The following is a 24,730-nucleotide window of genomic DNA, read 5'->3' as shown; positions in this document are numbered from 1 at the left end:
CATGTATATGCTTAGATCTGTGGTTTGACTGTAAGCAACAAGTGGCATTTGGACTAATAAAGGAATGCTTGTGTGGAAACTGAGTCATGATATACCTTAAAAACTTATTAGGAAAATTAGTTCCAACATACTTGGTGCTTTCAAAGGGCCAATTTCATATAGCTGAAAACAATTATGACCTTTCAGCTGGAAGGAAGAATTTAGTTAGAGAAATGTGAAAGATAATTAGGAATGTTTAAGAATACTTTATTAGATACCCAAAAAGCCACAACTGAAGGCAGCGGCTTTATTGGTCAAAAAACAAACAAACAAACAAAAAAACAGATCTGGTTTAGAGGGGAAGTGAAGGCAGCTATAAAACATAAAAAAAATTAACAAATGGAAAAGAGGGGAAGCTGACAGTAATAAAGATAAGTCAGAAGCTAGGAAATGTGGAAAATTGATAACAGAAGCAAAGGGACAAAAGGGAAAGACTATGGCCAGCAGAGTTAAGGACAATATGAAGGAGTTTTTAAATGTATATTAGATATAAAAAAGAATCTTAACAATGGTATTGGTCCACTACTAGAATGAAATGGAAGAATTATCAATAGTAATGCAGAAAAGGCAAAAGTGTTCAATAAACATTTATGTTCTATATTTTGGAAAAAAGTAGATGTAATCATATCATATAACACTCTTCCCATTCCACTGGTATCTCAGGAGGATGTTAAATATCAGCTATTAAGGTTAGACATTTTTAAATAAGCAGGTCCAGATAACTTGCACCCAAGAGTTCTAAAAGAGCTGGCTAATGAAGACCATTAATGACGATTTTCAGTAAGTCTCGGCACACTGGGGAAGTTCCAACAGACTAGAAGAAAGCTATGTTGTTACAATATTTAAAAAAAAAGGGTAAATGGGATGACCCAGGTAATTATAGGCGTGTCAGTCTGATATCAATCTCAGGCAAGATAATGGAACGGCTAATACAGGACTTGATTAATAATAAAATTAATGCCGATCAACATGGGTTTATGGAAAACAGATCCTGCCAAACTTTTTTATGAGATTATAAATTTGGTTGATAAAGGTAATAGTGTTGATGTAATATACTTAAACTTCTGTAGGGCATTTGACTTAGTACAGCATGACACTGATTAAAAAACTAGAATATAAAGTTAACAGGGCACACATTAAATGGCTTAAGAACTGGCTAATTGATAGGTCTCAAAATGTAACTGTAAACAAGAATCATCATGAAACTGGTGTATTTCTAGTAGGGTCCCACAGGGATTAGTTCTTTGCCCTAAGCTATTTAGCATTTTTATCTATGACCTGGAATCACTGATAAAGTCTGCAGATGACACAAAAATTGGGAGGAGTGATAAATAATGAAAGGAAGAGGTATTGATATAGAGCAATCTGGATCATTTTGTAAACTGGGCACAAGCAAACAATTCATGTTTTGATATGAATAAATGTAAATGTATATACATCTAGGAACAAAGAACATAGGCTATACTTACAGTATGAGGGACTCTATACTTTGAAGCGGTGATTCTAAAAAGATTTGGGGGTTGTAGTGGATAAGCAGCTGAACATGAGCTCCCAGTATAATGCTGTAGCCAAAAGGGCTAATGCAATCCTTGGATGTACAAATCTCAAGTAGGAGTGGAGAGGGTACCGTACCTCTATATTTGGCATTTCTGCGACCACAGCTGGAACACTGTGTCCAGTTCCAGTATCCACAATTCAAGAAATATGTTGAAAAATTGGACAGGGTTCAGAGAGGAAAACCTACCTTGTAGTAACAGACTCAGGGAGCTCAGTCTATTGAATGTACTACAGAGAGTGAAGGGGTTTAATTATACTCTAAGTACCTATATGGGGAACACATATTTAATAATGGGCTCTTCAATCTAGCAGACAAAGGTATAACATGATCCAATGGCTGGAAGTTGAAGCTAAACAAATTCAAACAGGAAATAAGGCATACATTTTTAACAGAGTAATTAACCACTGGAACAATTTACCAAGGGTAGTGGTGGATTCTCTATAACTAAGGCCGCGAGTCATTCACGGAGATCACAGAAGTCACAGCTTCTGTGACTTTCCATGACCTCCATGAATTTTGCAGTCGCAGTTGCGGCTGACCCCAGGGCCATCCCAGCAGTGGGGAGGCCCCGGAGCCAACCGCACCGGCCGCTGCTCTGGTAGTCCCAGGCAACTGGTCCCCAGCACTGCCCTGGAGCAGCGATCCAGGACCAACAGCAGCATCCTGGGCCCTGGGCTGGCCCTCCAGCAGTGCCAGGGGGCCCTGCTCTGCCCCTCCTTCCCCCCCTTCCCTTCCAGGAGCAGCAGCCCTCAGGAGCAGTCCCCTCCCGGTAGGTAAGATTTAATCACAGGTATTTTTAGTAAAAGTAATGAACAGGTCACAGGGCCATGACTGACTTTTACTAAAAATACCCGTGACTAAAAAGTAGCCTTATCTATAATTGACCATTTTTAAATAAAGAATGGATGTTTTTCTAAAAGATGTTCTCTGTATTGTTTTGGGGAGGTTCTGTGGCTTGTGTTATATAGGAGGGCAGAGTAGATCAGTGGTTCCCAAACTGGGGTTCGTGAAATGTTACAGGGGATTCTTGGGAAAAAATTCCCTAATGGTGGACAGAGCTGTCCCTAGGAACCCTGGGCAACATGGGGCCAGCAGGCCGGACCCCTTGGACTTCCAAGAGCTAAGCAGATCAAAGCAAGCATATCTATCACACTGAGGAGATTTAAACTTCATGACTCGTTATAAGAAATGGGAAGGGAGGTGGATATTTTTTGTTGTTTTTTAAATTATTATGAAGAACAAGTTTAAGCTTTGTTGTAATGTGTGTTGTTTGCCTGCACTGCTCAAGACCTGAAAGCTTATGTAGGAGGAACAATTTGAGTTGGCTTCTTAAATACCTTCATGCAGTTTCACATCTGATACTCCTTGATGAAACGTAAGAGCCTTGCCTTATAACAGACTTATTCAAAGTGATACAAGCTACAAAAGTGAGATCTTGGAAGAGTCTTGCTGTTTACATAATGTAATAAAAGTATTATAATGACAAATAATAATAGTGTGTAATAAGCATGTCATAAAAACAAATTTTATATTTCCAAGATCACTGCTTTTTATAATTTATAATCAAGTAAAGGAGAAAATCCCTGGAAATATTCATTTTCGGGGGGGGGGGGGGTTGCAAGACTTGACATTTTAGTTAAAGGTGTTTACAAGTTGTTAAAGTCTGAGAACCACTGGGCTAGATGATCACAATGATCCCTTCTTATGAATATTACTTTTCTGTGACAACTGCTGTAATTGCCACAGAAATGGAAAGGGAAGGAGGGCCATGAGACCCTCCCATATTAAGACATAGAAATCTCATCTATTAAGACATTTGAAGAAGTCTGAGAATCCAACCCACAAGGTGTTATATCTTAACGGACTGATACAAATCTACAGTCTGATTTCCCATTCATTGCTAGGTCTTTTGCACATTACAAACATAAGTCCTGATTCACGGATGCCATGCACCTGGAACCCCAATACTGCACATATTGCTAACACCAAAATAAAATAATTGAGCATCGCTGCAGCTGGGCCACTGTAAGCTCTCTAGTGTAGCCACCAGAGGAGAGAGCTCTCCCGTGAGCTTAATTACTCCCGCCCCCGTGAGTGGCGGTAGCTCTTCCACCGACATAGCACAGTCCACACCAGCGCTTAAGTCACCATAAATTATGTCTCTTGGGGGGTGGCTAATTCATACCCCTGAGTGACATAACTTATGTCAACTTAAGCTGCAGTGTAGCCATAGCCTTTAGCCACAAGACATTAATTATTTGGATGAGTTCGTTCCCCACCCCTCCCCTGCCAGCCAAGTAGTGGCTATTTGATATTTGAATTTTTATATATTGTCATTTTAAATAGGAGTGGAAAGTCTGATCCCTACTTTTTAAGCTACATTTAAATTTAATCTTATAGCTGCAGAATCCATCTCACAAATGTGTTAATGCTGAACTATAGCCCTAACCAAGGAAATATTAGGGTAACTGGCCAAGCCAAGTTCTAGCCTAATAGCTCCAAATTACTTAATTATGGGTTTTTGATAACTCAACTTATTTTTCTTGACTGAGCTCTATAATAGCCATGATTGTATTGGCCGCACTTCCAGCAGCTCCCATTGGCCTGGAGCAGCAAACCGTAGCCACTGGGAGCCGCAATCGGCCAGACCTGCGGATGCGGCAGGTAAAGAAACTGGCCCAGCCCACCAGGGGCTTTCCCTACACAAGCAGCATCCCAAGTTTGGGAAACACTGGTTTAAATGGAGGACCCATCCAAGTAAGTATCACACTAAGGCCCCATGCTGGGTGAGGGGAGATTTACAATGCTAGAAGGAATGCCCTACTAAATCCTTTAAAAAACTTCATCACTGAAGGGTGAGAGAACACGGTATACTCTTGAATACTAATAGCTGCACACCACGCTATTAACTATTTACAATAAAAGTTACTAAAAGAGTAAAGAGGAGCACAAGTGCAAGTGACAGCTAGCTGGCTCCACAGGAGACAAGGAGAAACTGAGGGTTGGTCGGTCGGTTGCTCAGTCCCCTTTAAACCTTCAGTTGAGGGGCCCCCCTCAAGGGCATGAAGAGAACAGGTAGATACTGCTGGCTAAAGTGTTCTGATCTCCAGCACACTAGGTTCATGCACACCAGAAGTGAAACACATAACTGACTTGTCTACACTTACAGAGCTGCAGTGGCACTTAGTGAGGATGCTACCTACACTGACAACAGCTTCTATCCTTAAGCTTCATCGTAGATACTCCGCCTCCCTCAGAGGCAGTAGCTAAGTCAACAAGAGAAGCCCTCCCATCGACGTAGTTGTCTACGCCAGGAGTTAGGTTGATATAACTGCGTTGGTATAACACAGTTATACCAACATAAGTTTATAGAGTAGATCTGGGCAAAGACAAACACTCGAAGAACAACATTTTAAAAAACCATAGGTGAAAATACATTTAACACAAAATTCACAAAGGGACACAGGACACCATCAGGTTAAAAACTGTTATTTTAACCAAAAAGTTAATGTTATACATTAGAAAGGGTAGTACTTTCAAAGTCTAACTTTCACTATTTTTGCATGCAGTGTTGTAGCTGTGTTGGTCCCAGGATTTTAGCTTTAATGTGGCTGTGTAGTCACAGCACCAGTGCTGGGAGAGAGCTCTCCCAATGCTGTAAAAAAAAAAAAAAAAAAAAATCACCCCCACAAGGGGAGTAGCTCCCAGCACTGTAGCACTGTCTACACACTGCCACTTCACAGTGCTGAAACTTGCAGCACTCAGGGGGGTGTTTTTTCACACCCCTGAGCAAGAAAGTTGCAGTTCTGTAAAGTGGCAGTGTAGACAGGGCCTTAGAGAGACAAGGTGGGTGAGTACAAGTGAACTCTCACAGGAAAAAGATAAAAGATAAAAACACCACATCAGTGGTGTGTAAACACTTTTCACAAAGCAATGACTCTGCATCTGACCTATAAGGCCTCATCCTCAAAGGAAATCTGCACAACACTTTCAAAAGACATGACTGGGAGCTTAAATTCATACACTTTGCTAGATACTAAAAATTATGGACTGGTGAAACAGTGGATTTATGGCTTATTACAATCTGTAACCCACTCACAACCTTTCCCCCACCCTTTCCTCCCTGTGACTGGATAGGTGTTAATGGGCCACTTACCACACCTTTCAAAGGACCATTCAAGGTGAACTACTTAGATAATATCAGAGGGGTAGCCGTGTTAGTCTGGATCTGTAAAAGCAACAAAGAATCCTGTGGCACCTTATAGACTAACAGACGTTCTGCAGCATGAGAAGACCATGGTGAATACACTTCTTCAGAGCAAGTAGAAGTGCTCTGTAAGTGCATCTGAAAAGTGAGTATTCACGTGCGAAAGGCTGCTGCACAACTTTTGTGCTGTACTTTATGCCACAATGCTTTTACTTAGATAATGTTTTCACCCCTGTGGGTAAGGTAATATCTTTTTATAGGACCAACTACTGTTGGTGAGAGAGACAAGCTTTCCAATCTAAGGGCTTGGCTACACTTACAAGTTGCAGCGCTGGTGGAGGCTTTCCAGCGCTGCAATTACACCCCGTCCACACTTGCAGGGCACAACCAGCGCTGCAACTCCCTGGTTGCAGCGCTGGCTGAAAACCCATCCCGGCAGGGGTATAAGGAGTGCAGCGCTGGTGATCCAGCGCTGCTCAGCAGGTGTGGACACTCACCAGCGCTTTAATTGTCCTCCAGGGAATAAGGAGGTATCCCAGAATTCCTGTTCAGCCACTCTGCTCATCAGTTTGCACTCTACTGCTCTTGCCTCAGGTGACCCGCCCTTTAAATGCCCTGGGAATTTTAAAAATCTCCTTCCTGTTTGCTGCAGCCAGGTGTGGAGTGCAATCAGTTAATCTTTCCAGGTGACCATGCCTCCACGTGGCAAACGAGCCCCAGCATGGAGCAATGGCGAGCTGATGGACCTCATCAGTGTTTGGGGTGAGGAATCTGTGCAGGCACAGCTGCGCTCCGGCCGTAGGAATTACGATATCTTTGAGCAGATATCAAGGGCCATGCTGGATAGGGGCCATGATCGGGACGCACTACAATGCAGGGTGAAAGTTAAAGAGCTGCGGAGTGCCTATTACAAAGCCCGAGAGGGGAATCGACGATCCGCCCCCACGACCTGCCGTTTTTACAGGGAGATGGACGAGATACTTGGGGGTGACCCCACTGCCAATCCCAGGATAACGATGGACACTTCTGAGCAGGCTGGGGGACAGGAGGAGGAGGCGGAGGAGGCGGCGGGGGGGGGGGGAGAGGAAACCGCGAGTGAAGCTCCTGGGATGGGGGAAGACACCCCAGAGTCCCTGGAGGCATGCAGCCAGGAGCTCTTCTCAAGCCAGGAGGAAAGTACCCAATCGCAGCAGCCAGCAGTTGCAGAAGGACAAGCAGAGGAGCGGGTTACCGGTAAGCGGCTTTTATTTTCTGGGTGGAAATGTTTCTGGAGAGGAAGGGGGGTTATGGCTGCATGCATGCCAGCCTCTAGATGTGGAATAGCCCGTTGATGTGGTCTATCACGTCGCGGTAATCTGCTTCAGTTATCTCAGCAAAAGTTTCATCCAGAGCGTGGGCAATATGCCTGCGCAGGTTTATAGGCAGAGCCACTGTGTCCCTTGTCCCAGTGACGGTGACGCGTCCGCGCCACTCTGCTGCCAGTGGTGGGGGGACCATTTCTGAACACAGGCAAGCCGCATAGGGTCCCGGGCAGAATCCACATTGCTCTAAAAGAGCTGTTCCCTAGTGACTCGCAGCAGGGAGACATCTTCCAGGATTAACTCCTGTGAAAAATGTTGGGAGACTCTTTAGTGAAGAGATAGGGAGATAAGATCACCCCTGCAGCTGCATCTTCACTCAACCCCTCTAGCACTCCAGATTACCCGAAGCAACCAGCTCCCCTCTATCACTCAAGCCCCACTTCTCCCTATATAAGCACCCCTCACTCACCATTTCGTGGCTTCTGTTGTGTTATGCGTGTAGGGAAAAGAATGCTAAAGTGAGAACTCCCTCAGTGTAACAATTCATGTCTGGAGATAGTGGATACAATGCTGCCCGTGTTAAATGTTGTCATTTCTGTGTTTCTACAGTGACCTTGACTACTGGACTGCCCAGATGTTCAACATCACAGAGGCTTCAAAATTTGAGAAAAAATCCCCGAAAGAGCAAAGAGGACATGCTGAAAACTGTTCTTCATCACTCTGCTACAGAGAGAAAAGAATTGAAAGAGTGGAGAGAGAAGGAAAGCATGATCCGCCAGAGACATTGGCGTAGAAACGCTGTGGCAAAGAGGAAAAGCACAAACCAGCTGCTAGAGATCCTGTCGCGCCAAGCGGACTCTCTCCAGGCTATCGTAGCCATGCAGGCAGAGCAGTCCCGTGCTGCCCCACAGCCCCCCCCCCCCGTCCCAAAGCTTTTTGCCTTGTGCCCCAATGTCAGCTCAAACCACCTTTCCCCAGCATCCAGGTTCTTACCACCACCAGCTGCCTCCAACACCTGTACGTTCACCAACCAGCCCTGATACCTACCACCCTTACCCTCTGCATTCAACCCCCATGCACCCTGAAGTGCAGGATTCATTAAACAGCAATCCAGACAGGACATATGCAAACTTGTGACTGTACAGTTCACCAACCCACACCCCTGCCCTCGTGTTCATGAAATGTTGTGTGTCTGTCTGTCTGTCAAGGAAGTTTTTTTCTTTTCAATAAAACAATTCTTGGCTTTGAAAACAGTCTTTATTATAGCAGATAGTGAAAGATACCTTAGCCCAGTAAAGAAAGAGGCACTGCAAATCATATTATTATTATGGATAATAGAATAACAGCGTAAGCAGTGCAATTCACTCCTATGCAAGGCAGCAAACATTACTGTTGGCTTTCAGCCTCAAATTCTTCCCTCAAGGCATCCCTAATCCTTGTAGCCCTGTGCTGGGCCTCTCTATTAGCCCTGCTCTCTGGCTGTGCATATTCAGCCTCCAGGACTTGAACCTCGGTGGTCCATGCCTCACTGAATGTTTCACCCTTCCCTTCACAAATATTATGGAGGGTACAGCAAGCGCATATAACCGCGGGGATGCTGCTTTCCCCCAAGTCTAGCTTCCCATACAGACATCTCCAGCGGGCTTTTAAACGCCCAAAAGCACACTCCACAGTCATTCTGCACCGGCTCAGCCTGTAGTTGAACCGGTCCTTGCTCCTGTCAAGCTTCCTGTATAGGGTTACATGAGCCAAGGCAGTAACGGGTACGCGTGGTCTCCAAGGATCAAAGTGGGCATTTCGACATCCCCTACTGTGATCTTCCTGTCTGGGAAAAAAGTCCCTGCCTGCATCTTCCTGAACAGGCCACTGTTCCGAAAGATGCGTGCATCATGCACCTTTCCAGGCCAGCCTGTGTAAATGTCAATGAAACATTGATCCACAAGCGCCTGGAGAACCATAGAGAAATACCCCTTACGATTAACGTACTCTGATGCCAGGTGGGGGGGGGCCAGAATAGGAATATGCGTCCCATCTATCGCCCCTCCACAGTTAGGGAAACCCATTTGTGCAAAGCCATCCACAATGTCCTGCACGCTCCCCAGAGTCACGGTCTTTCTTAGCAGGATGCGATTAATTGCCTTGCAAACTTGCATCAAAACGATTCCCACGGTCGACTTTCCCACACCAAACTGGTTCCCGACCGACCGGTAGCTGTCTGGAGTTGCCAGCTTCCAGATTGCAATAGCCACCCACTTTTCCACCGTCAGGGCAGCTCTCAATCTTGTGTCCTTGCGCCGCAGAGTGGGGGCGAGCTCAGCACACAGTCCCATGAAAGTGGCTTTTCTCATACGAAAGTTCTGCAGCCACTGCTCGTCATCCCAGACTTCCATGACGATGTGATCCCACCACTCAGTGCTTGTTTCCCGAGCCCAAAAGCGGAGTTCAACGGTGCTGAGCATTTCTGTGAATGCCACAAGCACTTTGGTGTCACACGCGGCAGGAGAATCGATATCGATATCATCGTCAGACTCCTCACTGTCACTTTGGAGCTGAAGGAATAGCTCGACTGCCAAACATGTTGTGCTGGCGACACTCATCAGCACAGTCCTCAGCAGCTCGGGCTCCATTTGCCACAGAAATCGCGATTCACACAGAGAGTAAAACAGAAAGACACTCACAATGGCGCCAAACGCTGCCGGAAAGAGTGAATGCTGGGATGTGAAGCGATGCACCACGGGGCGCTGGCAAACAGGAAGCGGAATGACCCGCACACTTCCTTCCCCTTCCCACAATACTCAGCGCCAAAATGGGACGAGGTGCTCTGTGGGATAGCTGCCCACAATGCACCTCTCAATACAGCGCTGGAAAGTGCTGCAAGTGTGGCCACACTCCAGCGCTGGCCCTACACAGCTGCATGACCAGCGCTGTAACTCCCAGCGCTGCAACTTGTAAGTGTAGCCAAGCCCTTAGGGCATGGCTACACTTGCAGATGTACAGCGCTGTGAGTTAAACCAGCCTTTGGAGACCACAGCAGGGAAAACGCTGCCCTGTCAGCTACAAGCACACTGGCGTGGACACATTATCAGCTCTTGCAATGCCACAAAGAGCAGTGCATTGTTGTAGCTATCCCAGTGTGCAAGTGGCTGCAATGTGCTTTTCAAATGGGGGGGCGGCAGAGTGTAACAGGGAGTGTGTTGTGTGTAGGTGTTTTCAGGGGCTGAATGTGTGTCAGTATGCTGTCTTGTAAGTTCAGATAGCTGCAGACCCCCCCTCCCCGCAGCCTCTCTCTCACACACAAGCAAGCAGCATTCAACGGTAATGGTTGCTTTGTCCGGGCGCTGATAAGCATGCCGGCTGTCAGAAACGGAGCTTTAAAAGGGCATACCCACATTCCTGTAGCCGATTTCAAAACAATGAGAAGAGTGGCCACTTGACTTGAGGGGATTATGGGATGTTTCCAGAGGCCAATCAAAGTGCAGTAATGCAACAGCTCATTCACACTGATGCCCGGGCATTTCAGCCAGGGCACAGCAAGCTTTATGCTTTTCATGGAGGTGGATTACCAGGAGCACTCCAGCTGCAGAATCCAGGCACTCTATGTGCCTTGCCAGTGTGGACACATCAGGAGTTAGTGCGCCCGGGGCTGCTTTAATGTGCTCTAACTTGCAAGTGTAGCCAAGCCCTTACACAGAGCTCTTCTTCAGGTCACCTTTTATTTAGCAGCAACACTCAGACTATGGCCTTGGCTACACTGGTGCTTTACAGCGCTGCAACTTTCTCGCTCAGGGGTGTGAAAAAACACACCCCTGAGCGCAGCAAGTTACAGCTCTGTAAAGCGCCAGTGTGAGCATTGCTCCCAGCGCTGTAAGCTAATCCCCAGGGGGAGGTGGAGTACGTGCAGTGCTGGGAGAGCTCTCTCCCAGTGCTGGCGCTGCGACCACACTCGCACTTCAAAGTGCTGCCGCGGGAGCACTCCCACGGCAGCGCTTTGAAGTTGCAAGCGTAGCCATACCCTATGTCTACACAACAGCAGCTGCACCACTGTAGCACTTCTGGTGAAGACGCCCTACGGCTATGTCTACATTAGCCCTTTTGTCAGCATAACTTTATGTCACTCAGGGGTGTGAAAAAACACCCCTCTGAGCGACATAAGTTACACCCACAGAAGCGCCGGTGTGGACAGCACTATGTTGACAGCAGATGCTCTCCTGCCTATATAGCTACCACCGCTCAACAGAAGGACTCTCCCACTGGCATAGAGCAGCTACACAAGCGATCTTATAGCAGCACAGCTGCATCGGTACAGCTGTGTTGCTGTAAGATCACTACTGTAGACATGGCCAAAGCTGATGGAAAAGAGCTCTCCCTTCGGCTTAATAGCTAGTGCATCTTGTGGAAGTAGGAGTTATGTTGGCAGGAGAAGTTCTCCCACCGACATAGTGCTGTCCACACTGGCGCTTAGGTCAATATAACTTATGTCAGTCAGGGGTGTGGATTATTCAAACCCCACCCTGAGCAACACATGTTATACCAAAGTAATTTGTAGTGTAGACATAGCCTGAGTTAGTTTCCCAGACCTGAAGAAGAGCTCTGCATAAGCTGGAAAGCTTTTTTCTCTCACCAAACAGAAGCTGGTCCAATAAAAGATATTATCTCACCCACCTTCTTTCATTATTTTTTCACTCACACATGCTAACAATGAAAACTGACTGGTCAGGTTGACTTTCTGGGTTGTCTGCAGAGGGGAATCAGAGAAAGGTCTAAAAGTAGTAGCTAAAGAACCATTGTATTGGAACAATACCTGATTGTTTGGGTTGCAAACACACAACATAGAAATATTTAAGTCCCAACAAAACATTATTGATTTTAGATGGGAACAGAATGAAACAAACCCCCTTTACACAGATCTAATTCTGGGGTTAATATGGATATCTGACAGTTTCCTTTCAAATAATTAATATTTCTGTCACAGGAAATTTCAACTGCTAATAGAGATACAGCAAGGGCTATTTTAAAGATAATTAGCAAAAGAAAAATTGTGTGCTTTATTTTACTTCTTTATTGTGTATAAAGAAGGACTAAAACGTTCTTCCTCATCCTCCCCTTATTTTTTAATATTGGAAATCAAGCCTATAAAATATCTGAAAGATTAATTACCTGGAGAACATCAGAAGAGCCAAGGGAGTGAAAGTTGTCTAAGAGGGGAAGGAATTTTAAATTAGACTATTTAAAACTGTCTTTTTGTATGTAACTTCAATCATGAATAAATATTTTGGAAAAAGGAAGGCTTTGCTAAGGATTCAAATACCTTCACTGAACGTACTGAAGGCCCTAGAAGTCCACCACCAAAAGCAAGGAAGACCAAACTCAACATTCCTCATACTTCTAATACAAAAAGCAAACAGAAAAAAATCCTTTCACATGATCTTTATTGTACAAAATGAAGAAGTTTGAGAGCACAAGACCAATTTTAAAAAATTCTTTGCAGATTATTTTTAAATTAATCATACACACACATATCTTTTTAAAAAGAGAACCAAGAGGAATGAAATCCCCTTAGCCTACACCCTGAGTTAGAGGAGTCAAAAGCACAACTCCACTCACAGGTCTGAAGGGACTGAAGAGAAGAGGGTATTTGCTACCAACCACCTGCATTGACATAAGGCCTCACACACAAAAATCTCTAGCTCAAATTAAGTGTTGCTTTAAATCCAAGCTAGCTGGCCACCCAGGGAGTGCTGCTGATGCTTGAGTTAGTAATGTAATGAGGATGCAGCACTCTGTGCAGATAATGCAGTCACTCTGTACAGCTTGCAGTGTGATTGCTCTCACTTGAACTAGGCTAACTCTACAGAAGTGAACTGGAGCGTAGCTAACTCCAGAGAGCACTGCAGTGAGGACAGCCCATATACAGTCACAGAAAAAGTAGCCTCCCTCTCTTCCCTGTCTCATGCATGCCATCTCCTCACAGCCGGTGTCTCAGCCTGGCCCCCTCCAGCTCCCAAGGTTCCTCAGCTGTAGTAACAGCAATAATCCTGAGCCAGGCCTCTGCAGCCCTTCACTGAGTCCTTCGGCTACTCCTAGCTCCAGCCTGTTCGCCGCCAGCAGGGTTACCCCAAGAGGCGCCGCGCAGAGGGCAAGCCAGGGCGTGCAGCTCTCTGGGCAGCTTCCCGGGAGCAGAAGTTTTCCAGCGGGAGGAGACACATGAACGCTGCCGTAGCCACAGGAGACGCGGGAGCCTGCTCGGCCTCCCACGGCGGCGGCGGCGGCCCCTCCAACCTGGGCGGGCTGAGCCCCCGGCCCAGCGAAGGGGAGAGGCGGAGCGGCCTCCTGAGCGACGGCGGGGCCGGGCGCGTCACCACCCCGCGGTGCGGCATGTGCCTGACAAGTATCCCCCTCCCCCGCCACCCCGCCGGGGTGCCGGTGCCCCCAACTGCGCATTTCCCCTCCCCACCAGAGACAGCAGCCGGGGGGGGGGCTGCTGCTGCTGCGAGGGCAGCCGGGGCCGACACCCCCGCCGGGGGGCGGCGCCACTCACCGAAGTCCAGGAACTGCTTGATGGAGAGCGGCGAGGGGGAGAAGCGCGAGTAGTGCTCGAGCTGCTTGGGGATGGGGCTCTTCAGCAGCGCCCCGCACAGCCGCATGGTGCCGCTCCCCGGGCCCGCCTGCGCGGCTCGGCCGGGCTAGTGAGCGGGGGCCGCGGCGCAGCCGCCCCCCCTCATGCCGGGCAGCAGCGGGGCCGGCTCCGCCTGTCACCGGCAGCCAACGGGGCCGACTGCTGGGACGGAGCCCGGCGACAGCACCTGGCGCGCACGCGCACTCCTCCCCCGCCCGCGGCCTGGGCACTGCGCAGCCGGCAACCGCCGGGCCCCGCCCCCCATCACCCGGGCGCATGCGCTAACTGCCCGGCAGCGGGCCCGGGCTGGTGGGGATTCGGAGGGCGGGGGTTGAGGTTCAGAGGAGAGCGGTGTAAGTGGGACCGCCGGCCTCAGACAGGGGGCGGGACTGTCACACCACACACAGCAACACCCTGCATGTCCCTCCTGGCACAGGGGAGAGACTGTCACACACACACAGCAACACCCTGCATGCCCCTCCTGGCACAGGGGAGAGACTGTCACACACACAGCAACACCCTGCATGCCCCTCCTGTCACAGGGAGAGACTGTCACACTCACAGCAACACCCTGCATGTCCCTCCTGTCACAGGGAGAGACTGTCACACACTCACAGCAACACCCTGCATGCCCCTCCTGTCACAGGGAGAGACTGTCACACACTCACAGCAACACCCTGCATGCCCCTCCTGTCACAGGGGAGAGACTGTCACACACACAGCAACACCCTGCATGTCCCTCCTGGCACAGGGAGAGACTGTCACACACACAGAGCAACACCCTGCATGCCCCTCCTGTCACAGGGAGAGACTGTCACACACTCACAGCAACACCCTGCATATCTCTCCTCGAGTTTCACAGGGGGAGAGACTGTCAGACACCCCCTTCCTTGCCTCCCCCACAGAAGAGAAAACACTGTTACAGGCCCAGCAACCACTCTCACATCCACAGCAGGGGAACCACTGAATGAAAATACACCCAGCAAAACTCTCTTCTCTCCCTCCCTCCACCACACAGGAGAACAGCCTGTAGCACACCCTTCACCTCCACACAAGGAACTAAGTAACCATGTTCACTGCCAAAAAAAAACGTGTTTTTACATAAAGATGTTTAATGGTGTAAAATCCCAGTGGAGACAAAGCATTGATAGTTTCACCTAATGTAACCTGGTGTCAGTGTAGGTTGACCTCAACTAGCTACATCTAGGTTAAAAACTACTTGTGATTTATCTCCATTGATCTTGTTTCTAGAGTTAGGTATCTCAATGTAAAATGAACCTCTTTTGCAGTGAAAAAACCAGAGACTGTAAGATCTTGTGATCTCGGAGTAATGGTGTATTTTTAACCCATGTTAAGGTAACTCCTGTTAGAATTCTAATATAGATAAGGCAAGTTGTAGTTTCAACCCATATTACCTGGTCAAAGAAAACCTTCACATCCCCCCACTAGGCATGCCCCCCTGGACCAGCGTAGATAGGTTAAAACTATAACTGCTTCATTAGGATTTTAACATGGCTTAAATACCTTTTTTCCTAGTGAAGTCACAGCCTAACTCACCCAGTAATATTGCCCATCTCCACATAGGTGGGGACACTAACACATACAGTAATATCTGTTGTCAGAAGTGTTGTCAGAGTGCTACCGGTGTGGTGCTCTGCTTTCTCCAATGTTGATATCACTCAGCTGCGTGCGTATGTTCCCTCTGTGTGCTGCCCCAGCTCTTCGAAGATAGCTGACACAGCAGACCCAACGAGAACCCCCAATAACCACAGAGTCTAGTAAGATGCAAAGTCACGTCGACTAGGTTTATTGCGACCTTGGACACAATTGCAGTTCCCTGTAGGTTTCTTAGCCTAATTTAGGGCATACTACGAGAACGTGCCTCTTGGCAATGGACTCAGCTCAGTCAGTGGCTGGACTTTCCACTGCCCCCTCGGCTGGACAAAGACACCGCCCCAGGGATGCATTCTTATACACAGGTACAAACAAGTTACACATCACTCCTGACGTATGCGGTGCAACCCCTCTACGTAGCAAGGTACAACCCCTCTACGTAGTAAGGTGCCACCTCTCACCTTGTACAGAGTGTGTCAGAGTGCTACTGGTGTGGTGCTCTGCTTTCTCCAATGTTGATATCACTCAGCTGCGTGCATGTGTTCCCTCTGTGTGCTGTCCCAGCTCTTCGAAGATAGCTGACACAGCAGACCCGACGAGAACCCCCAATAACCACAGAGTCTAGTAAGATGCAAAGTCACGTCGACTAGGTTTATTGTGACCTTGGACACAATTGCAGTTCCCTGTAGGTTTCTTAGCCTAATTTAGGGCATACTATGAGAACGTGCCTCTTGGCAATGGACTCAGCTCAGTCAGTGGCGGGACTTTCCACTGCCCCCTCGGCTGGACAAAGACACCGCCCCAGGGATGCATTCTTATACACAGGTACAAACAAGTTACACATCACTCCTGACGTATGAGGTCCAACCCCTCTATGTAGCAAGGTACAACCCCTCTACGTAGTAAGGTGCCACCTCTCACCTTGTACATGTTGGTTTGAACAAAACAACTCTATCCATCATACTACCCTTTTGCCTCTGTCATTGAGATGGGCCAGCCTGTTCTTTATTATCTGTGTGGAATGTGCAAGTATGTGAATGTTCTGATATCTGGTGTTCAGTACCTTTTAGGTACGTATCTTCTTGCAGCAGCAGCCCTTTCCTTGCCAGCTTCTGTGAGCAGGGCCTGCCTCTGGCTCACAGCTTAACTTTGCTTTATGTTAGCAAAGTCTTGACCATTACTTTAGTTCAGGCCTCAGGCCTCATACTGGGCCTCTGATACCAAGGTTTATATCTTAGGGCCTCCTCTTACTACAATATCCACCTGAGAGAATATACAGCAAAATCTTCTAATCTGAGGGACAAAGTGAGGAGCACACATGCAGCTCTAACATTTGTCCATGGTAAGGCAATCTCTCCACATGCATAAAAGGTTAGGATTATCAAGTGTAGAAAGGTGACAAATGTTACTGTCTTTATTAGCCATACATAGCAAAAAGACTTCTGAGTACTGGCAGGTGACCTAGCCTAGAGTGACACTATTAATAGCAACTGCATAGGTAAGAGTGGGAGCTGATGAATTAGGTGTTAGATAGTTGGAGGTCATTTTATCTCAGTGGGTAGTAGCAATGAGTTGGGCAGGAAGGAGCACTGCTCTTTTGTAGGGGTGGGAAATTATTAATGTAGGTGGGTATATTAGTCTGGACAGAGCAATTAGGGGCTAAATTTAGTATCAAAGTAAGCATTAACTTCAGGGCGGGAAGTGAGGGAGCAAAAAGTTTGAGGCAATGTTATGGGGAGGAAAGGGAACAGCCAGATGTAGTGCAAAAGAGAGTGAGAGAGAAAGAAAGGATTTGGGCCAGCTGATGCTATACAGAGAGAGGAAGTTGAACACACCAGCATACAGTACTCATTTATTAAATGAAATGTTGGAACCTGTACCTGGAATTATGGTGCAATCTGGTCCTTCACAATAAAGCATAATTTATTGATATGCAGGGAGAGGGCTGCTCCATAGCTAGTGTATCAGATGTAATCTTTACACTCTTTAGAGCCCTCATATGTAGACTATTGTCAGTGTATGCTAACACAAATGAAGCATTACAGGTCTGTCGCAACTTTAAATTGCGGTGGAGCCCTTTAAATCCTGCCCGCAGCTCCGGCGGCTGGGCCAGGGCGGCATTTAAAGGGCTTGGGGATGTAATTTTGAGTATACACGGTTTTCGCTTTACGCGCTAACCACGGAATGGAACCCCCGCGTAAGATAAGACTTGCCTGTATCTATGTCATTATGTCACAGTAGCACTTGGATGCTTCACCAGTAACCAGGGGCCCATCATGCTAGGCACTGTACAAACACATCATAAGAGAAAATTCCAGCTGCAAAAACCCTCCATCTAAATAGGTAAGACAGGCAGAGGATGGGAAGGGAAAGAAAGGCGAAATGATTTGTCCATGGTCACAAAGCACATCAATGGCAGAGTTGAGATAGAACCCAGGTGTCCTGGGTAGTGTAACATCCACTGAACTAAGTTGCCTGTGTAGTAATGCCTGAGGCCATCCAAATATTTTTTAAAGTTTTTGTATTTTTTTCTTTTTCTTTTTGAAAAGCCAAATCCCAAAGCTTTGATTGACTTCAACAGACTCAAAATTTACCCCCTACTGTGCCTACAATAATTTTCTAAGAAATGTTTGTTTCAAAGGTAATTTTCTTCTTTAACCATTTCACTACTTTGCATTTTGTGTTATTTCTGCCTAGACTTCAGAATTGCTCATTCTTTTTCTAGCCTTTGCCAGTGGTTGGTTATTTCCTTAATATACTATAATAAAATAATGAAATAATTTTAATTCCAAGAAAGATATTTATGTCTCTTTTCTTGGAGGTATTTGAATTTTCGTGTCTGAGAGCAATATTGAGAGAGACTTAGATTGTGGGACTGACAGGAGAACAAAAAGGCAAGGAAAATTGGCGGGTGTCACTAAGCATCCTAAATGGCAATCCATATAGTTAGTGATGGGGAGATGTCATAATAACAGATGTAAGAAAGGGACAAGCTTCTGCTCAGACCAGGTATGTCTTGTGCGCTGAACTTGGACTCCAATTCTGTAAACACACATGATTGACTATACGCATATGCATGTTTGCAGAATCAAGGCCATATTGCACACCTGGGTATACCAGATAAATAGTCTTGCAGAAAAAGGGGTCTTGATACTGCTCCAGATGAGGTAATTATAATTTTGCCACTACTCAAAAACAAATTAATTGCATGTTAGTGGGTCTTCAAATTTCTAAAATGTTACCTTCTCTGTCTACCTCACAGGGAAAATACAAGTCCATGTATAGTCCAAGAACGTGTTTGCTTTTTGTTTCACTTTAAGAACTTAAAAGGTCAGGAATTCAAAGTTCCAATTCAGGAAAGCACTTAAGTATATACTTAAATCCTATTGACTTCAATCAGCCTTAAACACAAATGCATGTGTTTTTCTGAGCGGAGAGGCCTTCCTGAATCGGGGGCCAGAATTCTGCAGTGGTTTAAGTCAGAATTCTGCAATCATTTTCTAAAGATTCTGCAGTACTAAACTAGCAGTTTTGAACCTCACTCTGGAAGTCATAAAAAGTATTATTTTTCCAACTCTAAGTGATTAAACTAAACTGGGAGGAGTGGTTGATACGCTGGAGGGTAGGGATAGGATACAGAGGGACCTAGACAAATTAGAGGATTGGGCCAAAAGAAATATGATGAGGTTCAACAACGACAAGTGCAGAGTCCTGCACTTAGGACGGAAGAATCCCATGCACTGCTATAGACTAGGGACCGAATGGCTGGGCAGCAGTTCTGCAGAAAGGGACCTAGGGGTTACAGTGGACGAAAAGCTGAATATGAGTCAATAGTGTGCCCTTGTTGCCAAGAAGGCTAATGGCATTTTGGGTTGTATAAGTAGGGGCATTTCCAGCAGATCGAGGGATGTGATCATTCCCCTCTATTCAGCACTGGTGAGGCCTCATTTGGAGTACTGTGTCCAGTTTTGGGCCCCACACTACAAGAAGGATGTGGATAAATTGGAGAGAGTCCAGCGGAGGGAAACAAAAATGATTAGGGGGCTGGAGCACATGACTTACGAGGAGAGGCTGAGGGAACTGAGACTGTTTAGCCTGCAGAAGAGAAGAATGAGGGGGGATTTGATAGCTGCTTTCAACTACCTGAAAGGGGGTTCCAAAGAGGATGGATCTAGACTGTTCTCAGTGGTAGAAGATGACAGAACAAGGAGTAATGGTCTCAAGTTGCAGAGGGGGAGGTTTAGGTTGGACATTAGGAAAAACTTTTTCACTAGTAGGGTGGTGAAGCACTGGAATGGGTTACCTAGGGAGGTGGTGGAATCTCCTTCCTTAGAGGTTTTTAAGGTCAGGCTTGACAAAGCCCTGGCTGGGATGATTTAGTTGGGTTTGGTCCTGCTTTGAGCAGGGGGTTGGACTAGATGACCTCCTGAGGTCCCTTCCAACCCTGAGATTCTATGATTCTATGATTCTAAACGTGTTCTTTAGGCAGACTGTGTCTCACTAACATAAATAGCACAGATTTTTCTGAAGAATTCCATAAACTTTTTTCTTTATTTTATAATATAACCCTCAGTTGTCTTACCCTTGGAGAAAATCACACCTGCATTTAGTATTTTATAACATGTTTATTTATATATTTAGAACAGAAAGAAAAGTTAACTTTGTGTGTTGCGAGGCCCAGGGGTTGATATAATTTTCTTCCAGTGTTTCTTAATACTTTATTATTTACACCAATACATAGTTTACATCTTCAAATCATTATTCATTAATGCTTATAATAAGGGAAATAGTATTACCCCATTTTATTCATTGGAAACAGAGAGCCTCATTCTCTCCAGTCTTTCGTCACATGTAGTCATAGTAGTTATAAAATGGTACTGTTCTAATTTGGTCGTTTTTACATCCCCTTTGCACATGTATAAATGGCTGAGATAATGAACTATCCACCCCACAGCAGAATCCACTCAGAGAATTTGTGAGTTGCCATGGGCCAACAATGATTCAGTGTCATAGATATGATTAGAACTAAGGCAGTTTGATGCAGTTACATGCTCTGTCCTCCAGACCATGCTGCCTCCTTCAGGAAGGATTACAACAATGTAAATATCAACCTGTTGGTTTTTTTAGTCAAATATTCATTATTATTTATTCTATACATTCTTGCTGTATCTTTCTTGGCTCTACTAGGTTTTACAGTTTGCCTCTAAACTAGAAATTCGTGCCTCTAGCTCTGACAAATTTATTGACACAAATATTTGGCGAAGAATTCATGAGAGTAGAACTAATTTCCAAGATTAGAAGATCCTTAACTAAGGGACCATGCCTTCCTCTATGCTTAGGCAGGGCCACCCATGCTGATAGATGCCCAGTAAATATTAATAAATAATTACACATCTTCCAAGTACTTTGGAATGTTTGAATAGCCTTATTTATGACCTCTGGTCTATTACCCTTTTCATCTGTTCCTTATCCCTAGCCACATGGTCTGATTTCTTCCTCCCACCCTGCTCCATAATTTGCTTTTAGCTAGGGCACCTCCAGAATATAGTGGCTGGACTGAATGGTCATTTAAACTATTCATAGACCTAAGATATCCCATTCTCTGCAGCAAGTAAAGTGATACATAGACACGATGTGTTCAAAATAGAGTATATTTGTGTGATGTTAGCAGACCAGGTGCCAGCTCATGCCAAACAGCCCCTAGCCTCAACCAAACTCTGACCAATACATAGGTGGAAAACAGTCTGACCGTTCTTATGTTCTTTTGGTCCACCCATCTCCCAGCCAGCAGTTGTCAGACAGCTTCCTTTTCCTCCCAAAATCTTCCTTTTAAGGACCACCAAAGGGAGTGATGGGTGGAATAGCTCATCCCAACATTCTTTTCTCCACCAATTAAGTCTAATTTCTGTCATACTGATTTTGGTCCTTTGATTTCTGGTGTTACCCACACCCTACCTATTCCCTACCAATGGCTCTAGGCGTGACCCAGTCAACTTAGACACCCCACCACCACCCTTTCCCTTCCAAGGGCTCAGGGCATAAGGCACCTACCCTTACTCCCGGGCTCAGGAAGCAACCTGGTCAATTTAAGTACCCACCTTTACCCCCAGGGCTCAGGGATCTAGGCGCCTGCGAGACCTTTTCCCAATGAAAGAGCCTTACACAGCTGTGCTCTAAACATCTATTTATTAGCAAGACATACAGAATACACATGCCAAGCAAATCTCTTATGCTCACCACTCCCAATATACATCTGATGGCCAGTCAGGATTCACTTGTCTGGGGTTCCCGGTGCTCTTACACGTCATGGTCGTGTAGGGTATGATGTCTAGATGCTTGTTGTTGTACTGCAGTCCGGAGCTGATTCCCAAAGAGCATTATTTTTCATTTACATTAAATAGGTAAAACTAATTACCTCCTTCAAATTTACTAAACCTATCACATTATCCCACACCCCTAAGGAAAAAAAAATGTAACCAATCACATTGGCACCTATGTGTCCTCCTTCCTGCCCAAGCTTTTTACAATTTATCTTTCATGCCCAATTGTCACTTATTTGTGACCTTCAGTGTACGTGCTGATGGTCAGAGCCTATCTTACCATTTGTTGAGTGTCTCTGTATCCTCCCTAAAATTTCCCAGCACCTGCATGTCTTTACTTTACAATTCTTTATAACAACAACAGTGCTGCTCAGCACCCATCAGCCACCTGCCCATCAGCCCCTCCCCAGGGCCTCCCACCGCCACCAATCAGCTGTTTGGCAGCATGTGAGAGGCACTGGTAAAGGGAGGAGCGGGGACAGAAAGAGGCGGGGAGGGGATGGAGCCTCGGGAGAGGGGGCGGAGCAGGGGCAGGAAGAGGTGGAGCGAGGGTGGGGCCTTGGGGGAAGGCACAGAGTGGGGGCAAGGCCTCGGGGACAGAGCCGGGGTGGAGCACTCCTGGAGAAAGCTGAAAGTCAGAACCTGTGCTTGGTGGTAATAACTCTTGTTAGGGACATTCCTGAGGTGGGCATGCTCTATCACAGGGGTAGGCAACCTATGGCACACATGCCAAAGGGGGCACACGAGCTGATTTTCAGTGGCACTCACACTGCCTGGGTCCTGACCACCAGTCCAGGTGGCTCTGCATTTTAATTTAATTTTAGATGAAGCTTCTTAAACATTTTAAAAACCTTATTTACTTTACATACAACAATAGTTTAGTTATATATTATAGACTTATAGAAAGAGACCTTCTAAAAATGTTAAAATGTATTACTGTCACGAGAAACCTTAAATTAGAGTAAATAAATGAAGACTCGGTACACCACTTCTGAAAAGTTGCTGACCCCTGCTCTATCAGCAGCAGCAGAGCATTCTTTTTTTCAGTTTTAGTGGTGAACTCCCTGAATTTCACCCAAGGCTGGTTTAATATGGGGGGAGAGGGGGAGTGATTAGGTCCCAGGCCTACTCTTGGTGCCACTCTTTTTTGTTTACCATTCATGATCTTAAAACAGTCCCTTACTTACAGGGCCATCTTTAGACCCCAGCGCGCCAAGCGGGCGCTTGGGGCGGCATGTCGCCGAGAAGGCGGCAGGCGGCTGCGGTGGACCTCCCGCAGGCACGCCTGCAGAGGGTCTGCTGGTCCCGCGGCTCAGGTGGACCTCCCACAGGCGTGCCTGCGGATGCTCCACCGGAGCCGCGGAACCAGCAGCCCCTCCGTGGACACGTCTGCAGGAGCTCCACCGGAGCCACGGGACCGGCGACCGCCAGAGCGCCTCCCGCAGCGTGCCGCCTTGCTTGGGGCGGCGAAATTGCTAGAGCCGCCCTTACTTACTTATATCAGTTGGCCTTTTTGTCTGGACTAATGCAGTCTTTCTGGAGCCCTTTTGCACCTTTTCCTATCAACATTTATTGTTATAGGTTATTGTGACATTTTTGAACTTTCACTTATTTCTCACAAGTGAGCTCATAATGAGTGTAAATGTGTGGGCCCCATTATTACAACATAATACAAGTGTGCACAGTCTATTAGCTTTTCAACCAATGTGTTGTCCAGTTCTCCTCTGAGGAGGGATAGATGACATCAGTGAAAATGCTAATGGTCAGTCTCATCTCATTGGGCAGCTCTATAATAAGAGTTCCAGATTTACTTATGATCTCACCAGCAGTACCACATTGGGCATTTTTAATACCAAAAAGGCATCTCCTCTAGTATATCTTTGGCCTAATCTTTTTCTCATTATTTGTCTACCTTTTTATGGAGGATCTTGACAGATCAGGCCAAATCTTGCTCATCTTATCCATTTAGTCCCATTGATTTCAAAATGGTGAGTTTTAGAACCCACACAGCACTTTACAGAGGAGTTGTGATAATTGTTAACATTTGTAATGTAGGCAGGTATTATCCCATTTTACAAAGGGGGGAAATGGGGCACAGAGAGGTTAAGGCCAACATTTTCAAACTTGAGTAAATGAAGTTAAGCACCAGACTATATTTAAGCATCTAAACAAAAGTGACCTTATTTTTAGAGGTGCTGAGCGCTCATAGTTCAGAGTGAAGTCATTGGAAGCTTTGACTCATCAGTAGCTTTAGATTTAGGTGCCTACGTTTAGATATCCAGGTTTGAAAATTTTGTCCTATATGATTTAACAAAAGGCCACAGAAATGGTCAGTTTCAGAGCAGGGATTAGTCTCCTGCTCAGTCATCTTGAACTTTTGAGCTAAATCTCCTTTTATACATAGGTCATGCTAGCTACACAGCAGAGGACTTGGCTCAGTCACAGACAGCTGTCTAATAGTGACTTTTCAATAATACTAATGTTGTTATAGCCATGTTGGTCCCATGAGGTGAGTGAGGTAATATCTTTTATTAGACCAATTTCTATTGCTGAGATAGGCAAGCTCTCAAGCTTACACAGAGCTCTTCTTCAGGTCTGGGAAACATATTTAGAGTGTCACAGCTAAATACAAGGTGGAACAGATTGCTTAGCATAAGTATTTAATACATATTTCAAGGGACAATTCATGGTGAAGTGGCCTGTTAACACCTTTCCAGTCATAGGGGGGAAAGGACGGCAAGAGGCAGCGGCGGGGAGAGGGGGTTGTTAGTACTAGTGTCATTTACAGTAGTCCAGGCAGCACTGAAATGACTGGGGCTCTTCTCAAATATCAACAGACCTATTGCTATTGGTTTTCCAGTCTCCAAAGGCAGGACTGGGCTTTGTGGGGGGCCACAGGGGAGACCACCCAGGGCACCATGGTTCGGGGGGTGCCATGCAGCAGCACAGAGATGTGCACTGCCAGCAGGCAGAGGAGCTCCACAAACTCACAGAAGAGACATGTGGGGGAGCACCCAGATTTCTCTCTGCTTCCTCCCGGCAGAGGAACATGGGGTTGGGGGTCAAGAGCGGTGA

At 46.2% G+C, this 24,730-nt stretch overlaps 1 protein-coding gene across 1 annotated transcript in view; it reads right to left on the bottom strand.

The window, feature by feature from the left end:
- PDK3 (pyruvate dehydrogenase kinase 3) overlaps positions 1 to 13,913 on the bottom strand; it is an 84,084-nt gene extending 70,171 nt beyond the window's left edge. The window contains exon 1 of the mRNA XM_039518846.1: positions 13,644 to 13,913. Coding sequence (XP_039374780.1) covers positions 13,644 to 13,749 — 106 coding nt within the window. The 5' untranslated portion in view covers positions 13,750 to 13,913. The remainder of the gene's footprint in view (positions 1 to 13,643) is intronic.
- Between the last annotated feature and the right edge of the window lie 10,817 nt (positions 13,914 to 24,730).

This window comes from Mauremys reevesii, linkage group 1 (assembly GCF_016161935.1).
Source record: "Mauremys reevesii isolate NIE-2019 linkage group 1, ASM1616193v1, whole genome shotgun sequence".
In the NCBI taxonomy this organism is placed as follows: domain Eukaryota; kingdom Metazoa; phylum Chordata; order Testudines; family Geoemydidae; genus Mauremys; species Mauremys reevesii.
Note: the sequence above shows the minus strand (reverse complement) of the source record. Positions and strands in the feature narration are given on the sequence as shown.